This window comes from Caretta caretta, chromosome 9 (genome assembly GCF_965140235.1).
Source record: "Caretta caretta isolate rCarCar2 chromosome 9, rCarCar1.hap1, whole genome shotgun sequence".
In the NCBI taxonomy this organism is placed as follows: Eukaryota; Metazoa; Chordata; order Testudines; family Cheloniidae; genus Caretta; species Caretta caretta.
In genome coordinates this window covers 57,690,570-57,708,531 of record NC_134214.1, presented here as the reverse complement: position 1 = coordinate 57,708,531, position 17,962 = coordinate 57,690,570, and the positions used below count along the sequence as shown (strand labels likewise).

Here is a 17,962-nt window from a genome sequence, read left to right as displayed (position 1 = left end):
GCTTGTTTGCAGGGCCCAGAATCGGCGTTCCATAGCATGAACCTGCCCCATTAGCACCATGATGCATGCATTGGCAGGGCCCATGCTTTCAGAGAAATCTGTGTCCATGTTCTGATCACTCATGTGACCGCGCTGACGTCACCTCCTCGCCCGGTATCGCTCTGCCAGGTTCTGGTGCTGCATATACTGCTGGATAATGCGTGTGGTGTTTAATGTGCTCCTAATTTCCAAAGTGAGCTGAGCGGCCTCCATGCTTGCCTTGGTATGGCGTCCGCAGAGAAAAAAGGTGCGGAACGATTGTCTGCCGTTGCCCTGATGGAGGGAGGGGCGACTGACAACACGGCTTACAGGGTTGGCTTCAGGGAGCTAAAATCAACAAAGGGGGTGGCTTTACATCTAGGAGTATTTCAGGCAGGACTTCACGGAGGGTTCCAATAAGAAATGGTGCACCTAAGTTATTGTCCTTATTGGAACAAGAAGGTTAGTCTGGCCTCTGATTGATACGTGGCTAGATTTACCTCGCTGCACCTTCTCTGTGAGTGACTGCAGTGTGACCTAGAGGAATGAGTCCCCTAGACGGGTGTAGAGGGGGAAGCAAATGAGTACAAAACAAGTCTGGTCTATTTCTTGTTTTGATCCACTCCATCTATCTTTTACATCTTTGGCTGGGAGCAGATGGTGCAGAAGGACTGCATGCCATCCACATCTCAGGGCTGCTTGGCAGAAGATGGTACAATACGACTGCTAGCCATCCTCATCTCTTGCCTACCTGGCAGAAGATGGTACAATACGACTGCTAGCAATCCATATTGCCTGCCTGCTCACCATAAGATGGTTCATAGGACTGACTGCAGGACTAAAAAGAATGACTTGATCAAGTCACTCCAAATTTAGTCCCTGCGCCCATGTCTGCCCAGGTGCTCCTCGCCGATGTGGCCAGGAGCACCTCGGATATGACAATGACGGGTACCAGTCCTATTGCACCGTCTGCTGCCACAAGACAATGGGTTGCTGCTACTGTGTAGCAATGCAGTACCGCATCTGCCAGCACCCAGGAGACATACGGTGAGCTGAGCGGGCTCCATGCTTGCCGTGGTATGGCGTCTGCACAGGTAACTCAGGAAAAAAGGCGCAAAACGATTGTCTGCCCTTGCTTTCACGGAGGGAGGGAGGGAACGGGGGCCTGACGATATGTACCCAGAACCACCCGTGACAATGTTTTAGCCCCATCAGGCATTGGGATCTCAACCCAGAATTCCAATGGGCAGTGGAGACTGCGGGAACTGTGGGATAGCTACCCTCAGTGCAACGCTCCGGAAGTCGACTCTAGCCTCGGTACTGTAGAAGCACTCCGCTGAGTTAATGCACTTAATGCACTTAGAGCATTTTCTGTGGGGACACACACACTCGAATATATAAAACCGATTTCTAAAAAAATGACTTCTATAAATTCGACCTAATTTTGTAGTGTAGACATACCCTAAGATTCTTTATGCAGTTTTTAGTCAGTCCTGACACAAGCAGAATTCTCAATGGTCCTGATTTTCCTCTCCCTCACGCCTGCATTTACACTGCTGTAGCTCCTTTGACTTCACCGGTGTTACTCGTGATTCATACCTCAAAGGAGACTTTTGCCCATTGCATTCAAAGAGCAACCAGTGAGTAACACCGTACCACCAAAGCCAGTGGAGTTATCCCAGTGTAAACCGAAAGGAGGAGTGAACATGGGTAATGATCTGAAGAGTTGGACCATTTCTTTGCAAAGCATTTTGGATTGTTCAGGGTGAAAGATGCTATGGAAGTGGAATAATTAATACAGTTGTTATACTGCAGCCCATTTTTGGCTCGATAGCATCAGTCTGGTTTTAAGATGTCCAGCTTCACCAATCACAGAAGAATCTGCTAAACTTCCAGCAAACCCACTGGCCTTGGTGTGTTGCATCTGTGATACATCTGCTCTCCTGGCCAACTGTAACTAAATCACAGTGTGTTTTCTTTTAAATACCCATAGTTGTATCATAGGGCTTCCACATGATGCAAGAGATGGACTATCTGACCGACTTGAACATGGCAGGACCACAAGGCAATGTAGCTACAACATTTTGAGAGCTTGCAAATCAATAGCAAAACTTTCCCTATCTGCACTGGGAGCAGGAAGGGGCACTAAGAAAAGGTTGTGCTCATTTGGAGGCAGGAGGTGTGGAGTGGAGGGAGACCATACAAGCCAGTTAATTATGGTAATTAAGGTACAGGAATAAGTTGTTTAGGATGGGTTTATGCCTCCTTTGAATTATGGGAGCCATTCAAAATAGCCAGAATGTCCCAGAAAGGCTGGTCCCCTGTTCCTCCCTCCCCCCACCCCAAAACCATCAGGTCCAAAGAGCTTCCCCTCCCTAGCTGGAAAAACCATTGACGTCAATAGATTTTAGACTCTGTGCTGTCTGGGGTTTGCCATGTGGTTAAGTACTTTGACCCAAACATCTATTAAAGATATATCATAGATGATCAACATATATGCAGATCTGAGCAGTACATCTAAACTGCAAACAACTGTTAATTCCTTCAGTCTGAGTATGAGCAAAAATTCCACCTGGGGCCTGGGAATGCCAGGCAGGTCTCTGGCAGTGAAAGTCTCTGCCTAGCAATGCCCTGGGAAAGCTGGGTAGATGTCCCCCCCACTAATATAAATTTCCTCAGCTGGTGGCAGCTGGAACTTCAGCAACATTCCCTCTTTCCCAGCAGCTGTGCCTTCTACAGCTGCAAGGGACTCGTGCCCTGGGACTTCCCCACCAGAAGTTTGTGTGGATGTTATTGCTGATATCAGCTGAGTCACACACACGAGGCGGGTGTTTGCCAGCACTGCTGGGAGATCACACACTGTTCACTCAGAATCCAGATATGCTTTTCACCCAGGACCAGTTTAGATCACTCCAGCACTGGAGATATGTGTCTACCACCAAAATGGACTCCAGAAATGTCCTAGCCAGGGATCCTGCTGCTGGAGAGGCATATTGCATGATGCAAAGGTAGAGTAATAAAGACTTCCCAGGGCAGAGATAGCACTTTTCTGCCTTGGTGAACCCTGCTGAGCCTTGACTTCCAGGGAAAGGCAGGTTGTGTTTCAATAACTTCCCTCTCCAACACAGTGCAAACACATGATGGTAATCCATCTTGGAAGTATGGATTACCAGGCGTGGGGGTGGGTCTCACAGGAAGAAGTGCAGTCCACCAGCCAAAGGAAGCATGTCTGAACACAGCATGGACACAGACCCTGAAAACCACCTTGATGATGAGAAGGTGCTGGGTGCTCCTGTTAGCATCTGTGGGTCAACAATTGAGCATGGCATAGACATTAAAACAAGAGCAATAGTCACTATTTTTTGGGTCCCCATGAAAACAATGGGTATTTATTCATGTGGTCAGACTGCTGGCTCTGTGTCAGTAGTTAAGCATAATAAACAGCAACCCCAGACTTGTATATGTTCCTGATTTGGACTGCAGGGTTAGACCCCAATTCATGTAAAACTCCCACTGATGGAGTGTAAAAGCATCCCTTTATCAATGCATTTAATATGATTACTGATGACCTGATTGATGGTGGGAGTGCACACACATGGAATTAAATCTCAGAGAAACAGGTGTGTACATTTTAGCTCCACTGGACTCACTGGCGGTAAGGAGTGTGTGTTTGTGCTGGTATGCACATGTGTGTTTATGGGTATGGGTTTGCTGTGTGGGTATTTGTGAGTATGTATATATGTGTGCATGTTTGTGTATATGTGTATTTGTATGTGTGCACTTGTGTGTTTGTGGGTATGTGTGTGTGTATATATATATAATGTATGTCTTTGCGTGTAGATGCCTGTGTACTTTTGTGTGCTTGCATTTGTTTATATGCGTTTTGTGTGTGCATGTGTGTATATGTGTTTGTGTGTATGCACATATTATGTGTATGTGTTTATGTGCATGTGTGTGTGTGTGTGTGTGTGTGTGAGAGAGAGAGAGAGAGAGAGAGAGAGAGAGAGATCAGTGTTTACCAGACAGGAAAGGATGACAATCCCAGGCAAGGTCACGAACAAGGTCAGCTCCCAGACTGCTGCGCTGGGCATCACAACATGGGGAATAGATGGCCAGCCCTCTGTGGAGAAAGAGGTGGTTAGGGACTATTTAGAAAAGCTGGATGTGCACAAGTCCATGGGGCCGGACGAGTTGCATCCAAGAGTGCTAAAGGAACTGGCGGCTGTAATTGCAGAGCCATTGGCCATTATCTTTGAAAACTCGTGGCGAACGGGGGAAGTCCCGGATGACTGGAAAAAGGCTAATGTAGTGCCAATCTTTAAAAAAGGGAAGAAGGAGGATCCTGGGAACTACAGGCCAGTCAGCCTCACTTCAGTCCCCGGAAAAATCATGGAGCAGGTCCTCAAAGAATCAATCCTGAAGCACTTACATAAGAGGAATGTGATCAGGAACAGTCAGCATGAATTCACCAAGGGAAGGTCATGCCTGACTAATCTAATCACCTTCTATGATGAGATTACTGGTTCTGTGGATGAAGGGAAAGCAGTGGATGTATTGTATCTTGACTTTAGCAAAGCTTTTGACATGGTCTCCCACAGTATTCTTGTCAGCAAGTTAAAGAAGTATGGGCTGGATGAATGCACTATAAGGTGGGTAGAAAGTTGGCTAGATTGTCGGGCTCAACGGGGAGTGATCAATGGCTCCATGTCTAGTTGGCAGCCGGTGTCAAGTGGAGTGCCCCAGGGGTCGGTCCTGGGGCCGGTTTTGTTCAATATCTTCATAAATGATCTGGAGGATGGTGTGGATTGCACTCTCAGCAAATTTGCGGATGATACTAAACTGAGAGGAGTAGTAGATACGCTGGAGGGCAGGGATAGGATACAGAGGGACCTAGACAAATTGGAGGATTGGGCCAAAAGAAATCTGATGAGGTTCAATAAGGATAAGTGCAGGGTCCTGCACATAGGACGGAAGAACCCAATGCACAGCTACAGAGTAGGGACCGAATAGCTAGGCAGCAGTTCTGCAGAAAAGGACCTAGGAGTGACAGTGGACGAGAAGCTGGATATGAGTCAGCAGTGTGCCCTTGTTGCCAAGAAGGCCAATGGCATTTTGGGATGTATAAGTAGGGGCATAGCGAGCAGATCGAGGGACGTGATTGTCCCCCTCTATTCGACATTGGTGAGGCCTCATCTGGAGTACTGTGTCCAGTTTTGGGCCCCACACTACAAGAAGGATGTGGAGAAATTGGAGAGAGTCCAGCGAAGGGCAACAAAAATGATTAGGGGTCTGGAACACATGACTTATGAGGAGAGGCTGAGGGAACTGGGATTGTTTAGTCTGCGGAAGAGAAGAATGAGGGGGGATTTGATAGCTGCTTTCAACTACCAGAGAGGTGGTTCCAGAGAGGATGGTTCTAGACTATTCTCAGTGGTGAAAGAGGACAGGACAAGGAGTAATGGTCTCAAGTTGCAGTGGGGGAGGTTTAGGTTGGATATTAGGAAAAACTTTTTCACTAGGAGGGTGGTGAAACACTGGAATGCGTTACCTAGGGATGTGGTGGAATCTCCTTCCTTAGAAGTTTTTAAGGTCAGGCTTGACAAAGCTCTGGCTGGGATGATTTAATTGGGGATGGGTCCTGCTTTTGAGCAGGGGGTTGGACTAGATGACCTCCTGAGGTCCCTTCCAACCCTGATATTCTATGATTCTATGATTCTATGACAATGATAGGACACGAAGATGTGTTTTCATCCTCCCTAAGCCCTGGATCTACTCATTCCTGAAGAATCTCACATTACAACGAGCCCCAATAGTTCTAATGGGCTGAACAAAAACCCTGCAGCTGAGCATGACAGAGCTTTGGGAAAGGTCAAGTTCAGACCCAGACCTGAATTCCATTGCATGGGCGAAGATTTATGGGAAAGGTCTCCCTCATCAACGCAGCTCTGAGAGTCAGCTTGAGTAGGGCTGGTATCAGAACAATGGGAGAGCCTGCCTCTCTGAAGTGAGTCACCATATTCCATCTGAAGTGGTCTCCGTACCTGGTGCAAGGCTTGGGCATGTTCAGCTGCAGGGTTTGTGTTCAGCCCATTAGAACTATCGGGGCTGGTTGTAATGTGAGATTCTTCAAGGCTGAGTAAATCCAGGGCCTGGGATCAGGCCTGTCTCCATGTCCAGACTTCCTTGCCAGAGGCTAGAATTGCTGGAATGCAGAGAACAAGGATAGAGAGGGGCAGATGGAGAAAAACTGGGGTATCTGGGAGGCTCCACAACTCCCCAGATGGAGAAAAACCCAACTGCCAAGAGATTATTGCAGCCATCAGAGGTAATGATATTACAAGCTATTAGCCGAGAAAGTGCCTGACCACATTGCTCTCTCTGTCATGGAGCACGAGGCAGTGAGAATTCCCCCTTGCAGTCATTCCACAAGTCTCTAGTGTAAAGGGAGCATAAAATGAACCTCTCTGGCAGTGTCTTTCCTTTTCCCATCATCCAATGCTGTAATCTCTCTGCAAGCAGCGGTGGTAATTCCAGAATGACTCAGACAGCTGCACTGATGGAAAACTGAGTTCTCCTTCCCCACACAGTAGAAAGCATTCCATTCCCACATGCTGTAGGCTCTGCAGGCAGTTAGTATAGAGAAGCCATGTTGGCAAGGAACAACAGAGGTCCCAAATATTCTTTACACATATATAAGGTTCAAGAAAAGGCGATTGGGTTCTGCTGCCTGTTTTGCAGTGATGACACTCTAGGCCTGGATCTAATATTGTCAGTAGGGATTTTTGTTTAGAGCAGAGCCTAAGCTCAGTCTGGAGAGCCAGGCCAGGCAGGGCATTAGTCAGACACATAAAAGAGGAGCAAGAATCCTTCCCAAGACTGCAGAGTGGGTTTAGAGCCATCCTGCAGAGTTTGCTCCAGACCAGTGGCTGTGATCACCCGTTATTGTCCCCACCCATTGTGAGAGGACTATGTGATCTCCAAAGATGCAGATTTTATGGCCCCAGCTCTGCCCCACCCTTGCCTGCCTATTGCCTTTTGCTGCCACAGGGAGCTCCCATGGACTCTGTGCCATAAGGGAATGGGCATTCCACTGTAGCTCCCAGATCCTGCCTTCTCACTCCAGCACAGCAGAGCATAGCCAGTTCTTCTGCCAAGGTCTTTCCACAGTCATGGAGTTTAATATTTCCTCGGACACAATCTCTAGACACTCATCAGTGATGTGCTACATAGACACAGTTCATTGATTCATTGCACACTTCTTTGGGCAACCACAATCCAATGGCTTGAGAATGGATCACAAGACTAGAGCCTCAAAGGCTGGCTCCAGCCCTGGACTTGCCTAGTCTTTGCTGGTGTTCAGACTCTGGTTTTGGTGTCATCTCACCCAATTAGACTGTGTTTTGGTTTTTCTTTCAACCATCCCTTCCAGGCTGCCCTCTTCTCCTCTCTCTTCCTCCCCATAGTTTTTAAATCTTCCAGTTTCCCAGCTTTACTACTGTGTGTGCAGCCACACCTGCCACCTTCTTCTGTGGCCGTAGAAGATCTCAGGTGCCAAGCTGGGTCAATAGTGAGAGGGGAGGCCAACAAGAAACACCTACATTCTGTAGAAATCCCGCTGAGGCCGTTAGCTTTGAACCCACTGTCTCATAATAGCCTTGGGCATTATGTTGGTACAGGGCCAGCAGGAGGTGTGTAATACTAAGGCCTTGCCTGCATGAGAGCATGCAGGTGTTGCCTGCACTGCTGCAACCCCCACAGACCTGTGACATGCTATGTGTGTTCAGTGCTGCACATTGCACGTGCTCTGAGCAAGCATCTTTTTATCCACCTTCCTGTCACACTGCACCGTTGCAGTGCCACAGTATACAGCAAGCACTGGGAAAGCGCCTGCAGCAGTGCACCTAGTCTTTCCCTGCAATCCTTCAGTGCACCTGCTCACCCTTAGTGGCAGCTTGGACAGCTTAGTGTAGTGTCTTTGTTGCCTGTCAAATGGCTGCATGCAGGCCTGAGAGCATCTAGAGGGCTTGGCTGGGCTTGGATTTGTAAATTCCGCCAGTTCAGAATGGGCCCGAGCATTATCTCCACGTAGACTTTAGTTGAATGGATAAATTACAACAAAACAGTGAAGATGGGGGTGGAGGCGAGGAGTTTACTGAAACACAGAGGATAACTAGCTAGCTAAATCCATAAGCATGGTAAGCCATCTGGTACTGCACTAATTCTTACAGAATAACAGAGTACAGATAAATACCCCATATTTATGATTGCTAAAAAAATTTATTAGAGTGGGTAAAAAAAATCATTGAAATATTTTTTCAACAAAGAATTGGCTTTTGGATCAAAATGAAATTTTGTTGTAGAAATTTTTCATTTTGGTTGGAATAGTCCAGATTTTTATGGAAATTGAAAGCAAAGATTTTTGTTAAAATGTCAGGTTTTGGTATTAAAAAACTAAACTTTTTTTTCTAGAAATAATTTTTGAAAACTGACTTTTTCTCTCAGTTTTTTTTTTTAAAGTGAAAATGTTTTAGCTTTTGGTTTCTCATTGAAAACCAAAATAAACAAATGCATAAATAAATTCAACAGAAATTTTGAAAAAAAGATTTAAAAAAGTCCTCTGGAAAAATAATTTGTCTTTTTAAAAAATCGATACCATATACTTAAATATATTCACCATTTTTATGTGAGACATTGCTAGTTATTCTGTGATGACAACCCTTTGACAAACCATTTTTTATTACAGCCAATACCACTTTAAAAGAAGTCAAAATATGATTGATCAATAAATAAAATAAATTTCCTTTAGTCATGTGTCTGTGTTGAAATCCTGGTTTCAAACACCCTGAGTCTTTGAGACAAAGTTTGCATCCAGATTCATATCCAAACTTTGTGACTAGCCTCTACTCAATTTTTGAAATCAATTTAATTTAAAAAACCAATACGATAGGAGCAAAAGGCACAAAAGCAGTTGTTTATAGCACTGTACAGATATAGCACAATATTCTAGAACAGACAGATTCTGATTTAGAATAATTAGCACAGCCTCAATCCTGCAAACACTTTTAAGGTGTCTGCTTACTTGGGTGAGTATTCCAGTTGACTTCTCTAAGCAGAATTAAGTCAGTGGGTTAGTTTGGTTCATCATGAGAAATATACAGTAGCCACTTCAGAAGAGAAGATATCACAACCAGGATATTGTTAGAGACTAATATTTTAATTAAATCAATGGCTGAACTTATGGGAGACACATAAGTACACTTAGAGCTTGTTATTTGTTAAAATGATACTATTAAATTAGCTCCTTTCTTGGTTAACAAATTGTTTGGAGCCAATCCTGATTTTCTTCCCAGACAGTCTTTATTTCTAAATATTTACTGGAGTGTTTGGACAAAGGGTTTTTCCAACTATAGATGGGTTGTGAACTATTTTATTTTTGATGGGCGGGATATGCTTTTTGTGTTGTCTGATTGGTGATCTAAGTCACATGCTCCTCAACCCTGACTCGCTGACAAACTTTTTATACAGGAGGCGAAGGAAATGATGTACAGAGTGGGGATAAAACATTCGAAGCTGGCTGGAGTGGAAATTCAGCCGTGAGTGAAGTGCCCGGGTTCTACAGGCAAGAGGCCCATGGAAGCATACAGCTAGGAAGATAAAGAACAACAAATGAACAATGTACTTTCAGGTACAGCTCTTCAGAGAATTAACCATTCCTGCTAGCATATCTGGACCCAGCCAGGATTCATGAACATTGTCATGGATACTCGCTGACCAGAACTCGAAGCATTTATCCACCACCAAAATATACAGATATCCATTGACTTTGTGCTGTTCAGGCACCCTTCCTCAGTGAGCCCTCAGACTGAGTCAGACGTTAGGGCTTGCCAAGAATATCCTCGCCTTCATTCCAAATAAATATGGGGGAGTTGCAAACGAATGCAGACGCAGAGACAATAATTATTGGGTGATTCATCTAACCGGGTGCTCCTAACCAGTTTAGCTCAGGCCAAGAGATCAAGGAACTTTACCTTGTTTCACCCATTACCGGCGGGAAGCATTTTTCAGCGAGTTGAGGTGCTGGCAGCTGGCCCTCGCACCCTGCTTGGGAGACATTCGGGCTGGGCTCCGAGGCAGTGTACCAGTCCCGCTGCACAACGGCATCAATGCACCCGCAGCCACCTGACTGCCTGCTGGGGCGGGGACGGGAAGGGGTGGGGAACGCTGGGGCCAAGAGGCTAGTGAGATCACAGGATCCTGCTCGCCTTCCAGGGGAGTGGTGGGAAGAGGAGGCGGAGTCTGCAGCCAGGTCCCCCAATTGGAGGGGCTGGGGGCGGGCCAGGGTAAGTCTATAATGCCATTGATGCTGTGATCAGCAGTCAGACAATAACAACAGACCAAAAGAGCAAAGCTCAACGAATTCCACCTGCCCATGCAGTAGCCATACGGTGCCACTGCGTCTCTTTTCCTCTCTGTCACTATGATGTCTATGAACAGCAAGCAGGCTTTCAGCATGCACCCCATCCTGCACGAGCCGAAATACACCCACCTGCACACCAGCTCGGAGGCCATCAGGAGAGCCTGTCTGCCAGCCCCCCAGGTAAGCGGCACAAACAGCCCAGCACGCCCCTTAGAACGGGACTGATGTCGGGGGTGTTGTCTCCTTGAGAGGGCTTTGCTGCAGGCTGCCTGAGAGCCCCGCGCTAGATCTACATGCATTTCAATTTATTTCATAGGCAAGTGAAAGATGCAGGACAGCGGATGGATTATTTTTATTTAGTGTCTTCAGCTAATGCTTAGACCCTCTGTGTGATGGGGATTCCGCAAACTGCCTCTAACTTTTTTAAAATAGTTTATTATTACTATTATTATTACTATTACTATTACTATTTTATTATTTTACAAGCAGTCACATTCAGCAGAATCTCTCCAACTAAATTGGCGATAAGTTTGTCGGGCAATTTCGATTCCTTTCTCCTGGAAGGAATATAAATTCTGTGTGTTTGAGGGGCAGTTTGCTCAGTGCTTCCGGTTTAAGAAATAAGAAATGGTTTGCAACTATTTGGAGTAAGAAAAAGAAATGGTCTCCCTCACTTTCTGGGCGTGTTTGCAGGATTTAGGTCCATGGCCTGATTTTATTCGTTTTTTCAAAAATCTCTTTGCTTTCGAAGAGCGTTCCCTTGAAGACTGGGTTAGATCATGTTGTCATTGGCTGCTAATTCTCCTAATGGGATGTTGGGGTCCTGACACCGAAGCCTCTCCTGCTCCCCTAGTCTGGGGTGCCCGTTGCCTGTCACCAGTCTTGCCCCCCCTTCCATTTCAGAGGGCTATCGCGTGCTTTACACTCTTCTGGCATTTTTGTTTCTTTGTTTCTCAGATCCAAGGCAATATCTTCGCGGGTTTCGATGAGACTTTGCTGAGAGGGGCTGAAGCTCTGGCAGCTGTGGATATAGTATCTCAGAAAACCCATCCCTTCAAACCAGATGCCACCTACCACACCATGAGCAGCGTCTCCTGCACGCCTACCTCTTCTTCGGTTCACCTGCACCACCCCTCGGTGCTGACCACCCACCACCCTCACCACCACCACCACCACCACCAGCCCTCGCAGGGCTTGGAGGGGGAGCTCCTGGACCACCTCAACTCTGCCATTCCGCTGGGGGGAGTGCCCGGACCCGAGGTGGGCTCCACGCCCTCCCACCCGCACTCCCACATGCCAGCCCTCAACCACATGGCTCACCACCCTCAGTCCATGAACATGTCCCACCCCCACGGCTTGGCCTCCCACGCTGTCATCTCAGGCCCCGAAACAGAGACAGACCCCAGGGAGCTGGAGTCCTTTGCTGAGCGGTTCAAGCAGAGGAGGATCAAACTTGGGGTGACCCAGGCAGATGTGGGCTCCGCCTTGGCCAACCTGAAAATCCCAGGTGTTGGCTGCCTGAGCCAAAGCACCATCTGCAGGTTCGAATCCCTCACCTTGTCTCACAACAACATGGTGGCCCTGAAGCCCATTTTGGAGGCTTGGCTGGAGGAGGCTGAGAGGGCGCAAAGAGAGAAAATGACCAAGCCCGAAATCTATACTGGCGGGGACAAGAAACGCAAGCGCACTTCCATAGCAGCCCCGGAGAAGAGGTCGCTGGAAGCTTATTTTGCTGTGCAGCCCAGACCTTCCTCGGAGAAAATTGCAGCCATTGCAGAGAAGTTAGACTTGAAGAAGAACGTGGTGCGCGTCTGGTTTTGCAATCAAAGACAGAAACAGAAAAGGATGAAATTTTCTGCAGCCTACTGAGAGCTGGAGAGGGGATGGGAGGGCAGAGAAAACCTGTGTAAACCCCCCCCCCCCATCCCCCAAGCCGGCCCTGGAATGATCTGCCTCCCCAGCTCCTAAATCAGGCAGATTTTTTTTTAAGGGAAAACCACCAAGAACTGGTGACTTCTTTTTCCCCTCGAATCCGCCGTTGTATCTGCAAATCAAGGAACTGGGCATAACAGTGTTACTAATAAAGACTTTTTTAAAAAAAACAAAACCACACAGGAGAAAGGTATAGAACTATCCAATAGTCCTGGTGAGTGAATGTCAGGGCTTGTGTCTTTGAGATGAAACCCGCTTACCCCCTCACTGACTACTAGAAAATGTCAGAGGAGAAAAAAATTCAATGAAACTTGAAAAAATGTTTTTTCTCAGTTTCTTTTTATTCTCTTTTTATATTTATGATTGTAAATATGTCCTTGTGATGGCACTCCACCGGGGTTGGAAAGTTCCGTTCTGTTAGGTTTCTGTATAGCACATGTCATCAATGTCAAAGTCTTTTTATTTAAACAAGCATTCACTTGAAGGGCTCCTCACCTCCACACACCCTTGCATGGTTTACTTGTCTTTCCCCTCTCTCATCTAGCTGCAAATCCGTCGCATTTTTGCAATAACTGTTCTGTTTCTACCTCACCAGCTAAAAAAAAAAAAGGAAAAAAAGAGAAAAGGAAAATGATATCAGGTCAATGGATTAATGGTTTGTTTGGAATATTGGGGTCTTATTTTGCTTTTGTTTTACTTGAAATATTTAACGTCCATATACTTTCACTGTAAAAACGCTTTGACAATCAAATAATTAAATCTCATATTTATATTTCCCCTTGAAATGAGTGTGATAACGTGTCAGTAACTGGTCTACTTGCTTCTCACCATAAAAGCTCTTGGATTTGGCATATGAGTTTCTTTTCTCTACACAATTCACTCGTTTCTGTGCGTTGGTTTTTTTCCGGGATGCATTGACCCAGGGGAAAGTTTTATTTTTGAGAGGTCTAACTTATATGTAACTTAAAGAAAACTCACTATGGTTATCAGAAGTTATTAGTAAATAACTTGTTACTTTGCAAATATTTAAAGCTGCACTTTCTAAGGCAAGATTTTTTTTTTTGCTTTGCTTATTTAATAGAGAAATTTGCCTTTGTTTCCTTTTTAATGATTATTTAATTTTGTTGTGTGTGTGCTGAATGAAATTTTGTGTCTGTGTATGCTACAGAATTTCAAATAAACCATGCACGTTTTACCTCACTCATTCCTTGGCTCGTGGTACTTATTGCAGGGGGAGCTGTAGGGAACAATATCCAAATAGAAATGCCCCCCTTTTTAGCAACTACATATCCCGCAGAGCAAAAGTTCCCAGTCGCTTATGCTGCCTACTTCTGGCTTGCTACAAGGTAGCTTCTTTAGCAAGCAACTGGGAGGGGGAAAAATCCAACTACAAATGTTTTTAAAATTGCCAGGACCGCAGCCTCTTCTTTAACCAAAATTGCGGTCTGTTTGATTCGCGGTCACAACACCTGATTTGCCGTGATAGCAGTTGAATTGCAGGCACTATATTTCTTGAATCGGTTGTATTGTGCTGTTGGCAGAAGAAACCCCAAATGCAAAGCATTTTAAATCGAACAAATTAATTCACCTTTCGCTAAACAAGGTTTTAGTTGTACCATGAAAACGTAAACACTGAATCCAAAAATGTAAACACTGGATTCCTGCTAGTCAGGGGAAAGAGGTATTTCTCCATTTAAGGAAACCTTCAACATGCACAACGTATTAGACAGAGAGAGAACTAAGTTAGCACCGGCCCAGGAATTCTAGTCGACTCCAGCGACTGTAAAATGTGATACCGAAATCAAAGAAATATTTAATTACAGGCATTTAGTTGTCAATAAAATGTTTTAACCTGAAGAGCTTTACATGAGCTTTGAAATTACAACACCCGTCCCCCACCCCCCATCTTAACGTTCAGGCATTTCTTGGTTATTTCATAAAAGTCATCTCGGGGCAGGGGCGGAATCTTGTTCCATTTGACAGCTAACTTGCAGGGGGAAAAACACGAATCGCAGGTTCTTTAGCAACAATCAGAATGATAGAACTGCTGTGGGATATTGGTATTACTTTGTTTAAATGCAACTTGCGTGTACACGCCGATCTGACTTAAGTGCGTTTACTTCTAATGCACTTTGAAGTGTGTGGTGTATACATACACACTGACATGCAGATGTGTGTGAATCTTTGTTCTTCTCTCCTGTGAGTTTTCCTCAGGAGTTGCCAGCTAGAATTAAAGCGGGGAAGAGAATAGAAATGGCCCGGAGAAAACTCCTATCAGTACTGAAGGCAAACCCACAAGTTATCAAACAAGTGTAGACCTCTGTTGTCTGCCAATCCGACTCCAGCAGGTTTACACAGACACACAGACCCCCGCCTCCCCAGGGCGCGATGCTGGCTCAAATGACCCATGTCTTCTCTTCGATCTTCAGCAACTGCACATGGAAACTTCTCACCGCATGAGCGCAGAGGGAGCGTCTCTCTCGGGAAAGCACATCGGCGCTGTTGCGAACTGGCCGAGTGTCCTCTTGCTACAGTGCCACTCTCCTCCCGCTCTCAGTCGGACCAGAAGAGAGCGGAGCTGTTCAGGCCGCATCAGCTGTAAAGACAAGTGCAGCCGGAATGGCCTAAAGTACCTGGGATCACCCGCCTGGGACTGCTTAGAGCAACCTCGCAGCTTGGGGCAGGGGTTTCTAGTGTCATCTCCGTCCCCACGTGGGAGGCTAAGGAGCCAGAGTGAGGGGCTCAGGCGGGGAGGGGCGTTGCTGACACACACCTGTTAGCCCAGCCTGGCCTCTCGTGCTTCCTGAACGTTGTCTTTTTGTGCAGGGGCCTTTCTCCGATCCCTTGGGTCAGACGGGCAGCACGTGTGTGTCTCATTCAACCAGCGCTGATTATGGACCCTGCCCGCACAACTCCGGGGGAGGAGGTGGGGAGACAACACCAGAGACGCTTCCAAGTTTCCAGCCCAAACCAAACCGCAAAGGATCTGGGGAATTTCCCTTGTTTTCTTTTGAAACCAGCCCAGGGCTTATCAAACGAAATTTTTTGTCATTAATCGGGAAGCAGATGAAGCCGTTTGACCCCCAGCTCGAAAGCGCGCTCGTCTTGCTGATCAGAGCCAGGTACTGGTGTTTCCCCCTTTCCCTCGGAGGTTGTCGTTCAATAACAGATACCAGGTTGGTATCTTTCCCCCTCCTCCCTTGAGCTGGGGGTCTGTTCAAGAGGCGTTTGCAGTGCTCAGCACTATGGATTCTTTTGGCAGACTAAAGACTCACCGCCCCATAGCAGCCTCTATTTCTTGCCTGACATGAGCGAGGCACTTGATTTTAGATCATTTCCCTTCTTCTCTGAGCTGAAACTGATCCCATGGGTGCTTACAACACTTCCCAGTGTCTCCGCTAGAGCCAAGAGCCCCAGAAGACTGCCGTGGACCGGTGGGTATGTCCCGGGGCCAACGAAAGTGATGGTACCGAGCTGTTTCTTTTCAGCCTGCCTTTTCGTTCTGACTTCTTAGGAAACCTCCCCCTTCCAAATGTGCGCGCTAGAAATACCCGGGTGTGTCTTTCTTGCTGGGAAACACTCTTCACAACCCCCCTTGCACTCTGCTGGAGAGATTCGATTTAACCCGAAATCAATGTTTCTTTGTTGTTATTGTTATTATTTAAATGGGGGAGGGACTTCCACAAGGAATATCAATGTCCCAGCGTCTAATCACTTGCCTTTGCATACTGAATGAAGCCCTTAGCGTTTTCATCGGAGGACCACTGGTAACTGTGGTTGCGGCGTTCATAGGTTTTCCTGTAAATTATGAAGCGGGGGGCAAAACACAAATGTCAAAAATTGATAGCAAAAGATATAAGTGCAGGGAGTCGCCTTATCGATCAAACCGATTGCAATCTGCATCAGCCCCGAGAAGGGGAATCCAGGAGAAAAGCACTCACTCCGCACCGGTCCCTCAGGCTAAGGTCTGACCCGGGCTCCGGGACTCTGTGGTGCTGCTGGCACAACCACGGGGCTTGGGGGACCACAGCTCTTTGCTTTGCTTTCACCCTCTGAACTTCGGTGGGAAGTTTGCGTGGGAAGTACCCCCAGAATTTTCCATCCCTCCCCCCTCTGGCAGAGGAAGAAGGCCGCCACTTCGTCGTCTTGCACGCTCGCTGAGCTCCTCCGCTTGGCATTCCGCCTGGGACCACATTAAACCCTCCCCGGCAGGCATTAGGCAGAGGGAATATATGGTGCTGGAGCCCTTCTCCATGAATGAGAGGCTTGGGTTTTAATCCCTTAAACCCTTGGGCTAGCTCCCTGTGAACACTGCAACAGGGACGCTCGCGCCCCCTTTCAGCCGCCGGGCCTTTTCAGCACCTCGGACAGATCCAACACGCGGAGATCAGCAGGAGATTCTCCTCGCGCTACCCTGCTCGGTTCAGGCCGGGCAAGGAGCAGAGTCACAACCCTAGCGCTGAAAGGACGCATTTCCCGTGCCCTCCCCTCCCGTGCCCTGCCCATTCACATATATCTGACTGTGCAGGAAGCTGAGGAGGGCTGGGGTCTGGTGTCCCTGGCAGGTGTACGGGACTGTCCGGCTGCCCCCACCCCCACTATTTACTGTACATAGGCACATTAGAATCTCATCCTCTCCTTTGTTCTTTCGCTTGATTCCTGTTTTTTCCATGAAGCGAAAAGCGCATTTTCATAAATAGACCTTGGCCAAGTGCTAGGTATGAAATTTTAATGAAGTCTGGATGCTGAGTGCTGCCTGGGGGGCCTTTGAGAATCATCTCAGTGCAACATTAGCAGGGCCCTTTTCTCTCTCGTTTCCCTCCCTCTCCTCGTAGCTCTTTCCCTCTCAGACAGAGCACACTCCGGTCTGCTGCAACCCTTGTGCCTCAGACCGAATTCCGTTCCCCACCCCCCAGCCCAAAAAGAAAAGGACACCCAGTACTACCTTGGATGCCATGAAACAACAAATAAATACATGACACCAGCGCAGAGTGACTTCAGCCCCAGCCCACATTTGGTAGGAGGCAGAAAGGAAAGCACTCGCAGGTGCAGCTCACACCCCTAGTATTAAAAGTTTTAAATGCAGGCGATGCAATATTTATCACCTGAGATAATAAAAAGGCAAGTCAGTATTTTCCAGTTACAAATTCAAACAGCTTAAGCAAATGCCTGGGCTGCAGAATCAATCTGAAGGGTTAGTTGGGGGAAGATCTCTCAATTTTTATTTTTCCAGGGGACTTAAAAATAATAACTATATCCAACAGAATTATGTTGACAGCAGCCAGGTAAGGGCGATTTTATACAGATCTGGGGATCTTTGAGAAATCAGGAATAGCTTGAACAAGGTTTAGATAAAAGGAAGGGGTTTCCCTCCCCCATTACCTCTGAATCTAAATACAATTATGCATGTCTTGATCTCTTGCGAGTAGAACAAAAAAGAGTGCATGTTTTTACAATGATTAAATATAACAACATAATTAGGAATATAATCAAAGTAAAGACATTGACTGAGCACTTGAGACTCCAGAATCAGAAAAGGAGCAGCTATTAGGCTTAACAATTAAGAAAACTAGCAAATTAATCACGTCTAATTTA

The 17,962-nt window shown here is 46.6% G+C and overlaps 1 protein-coding gene across 1 annotated transcript; it reads left to right on the top strand.

Moving 5' to 3' along the window:
• Nucleotides 1-10,411: 10,411 nt before the first annotated feature.
• Nucleotides 10,412-13,567, top strand: LOC125642776 (brain-specific homeobox/POU domain protein 3). The gene is made up of 2 exons (XM_048864553.2): nucleotides 10,412-10,615; nucleotides 11,393-13,567. Exons 1-2 carry the CDS (start codon nucleotides 10,496-10,498, stop codon nucleotides 12,302-12,304), a joined length of 1,032 nt encoding a protein of 343 aa, XP_048720510.1. The 5' UTR covers nucleotides 10,412-10,495; the 3' UTR covers nucleotides 12,305-13,567.
• Nucleotides 13,568-17,962: the final 4,395 nt, after the last annotated feature.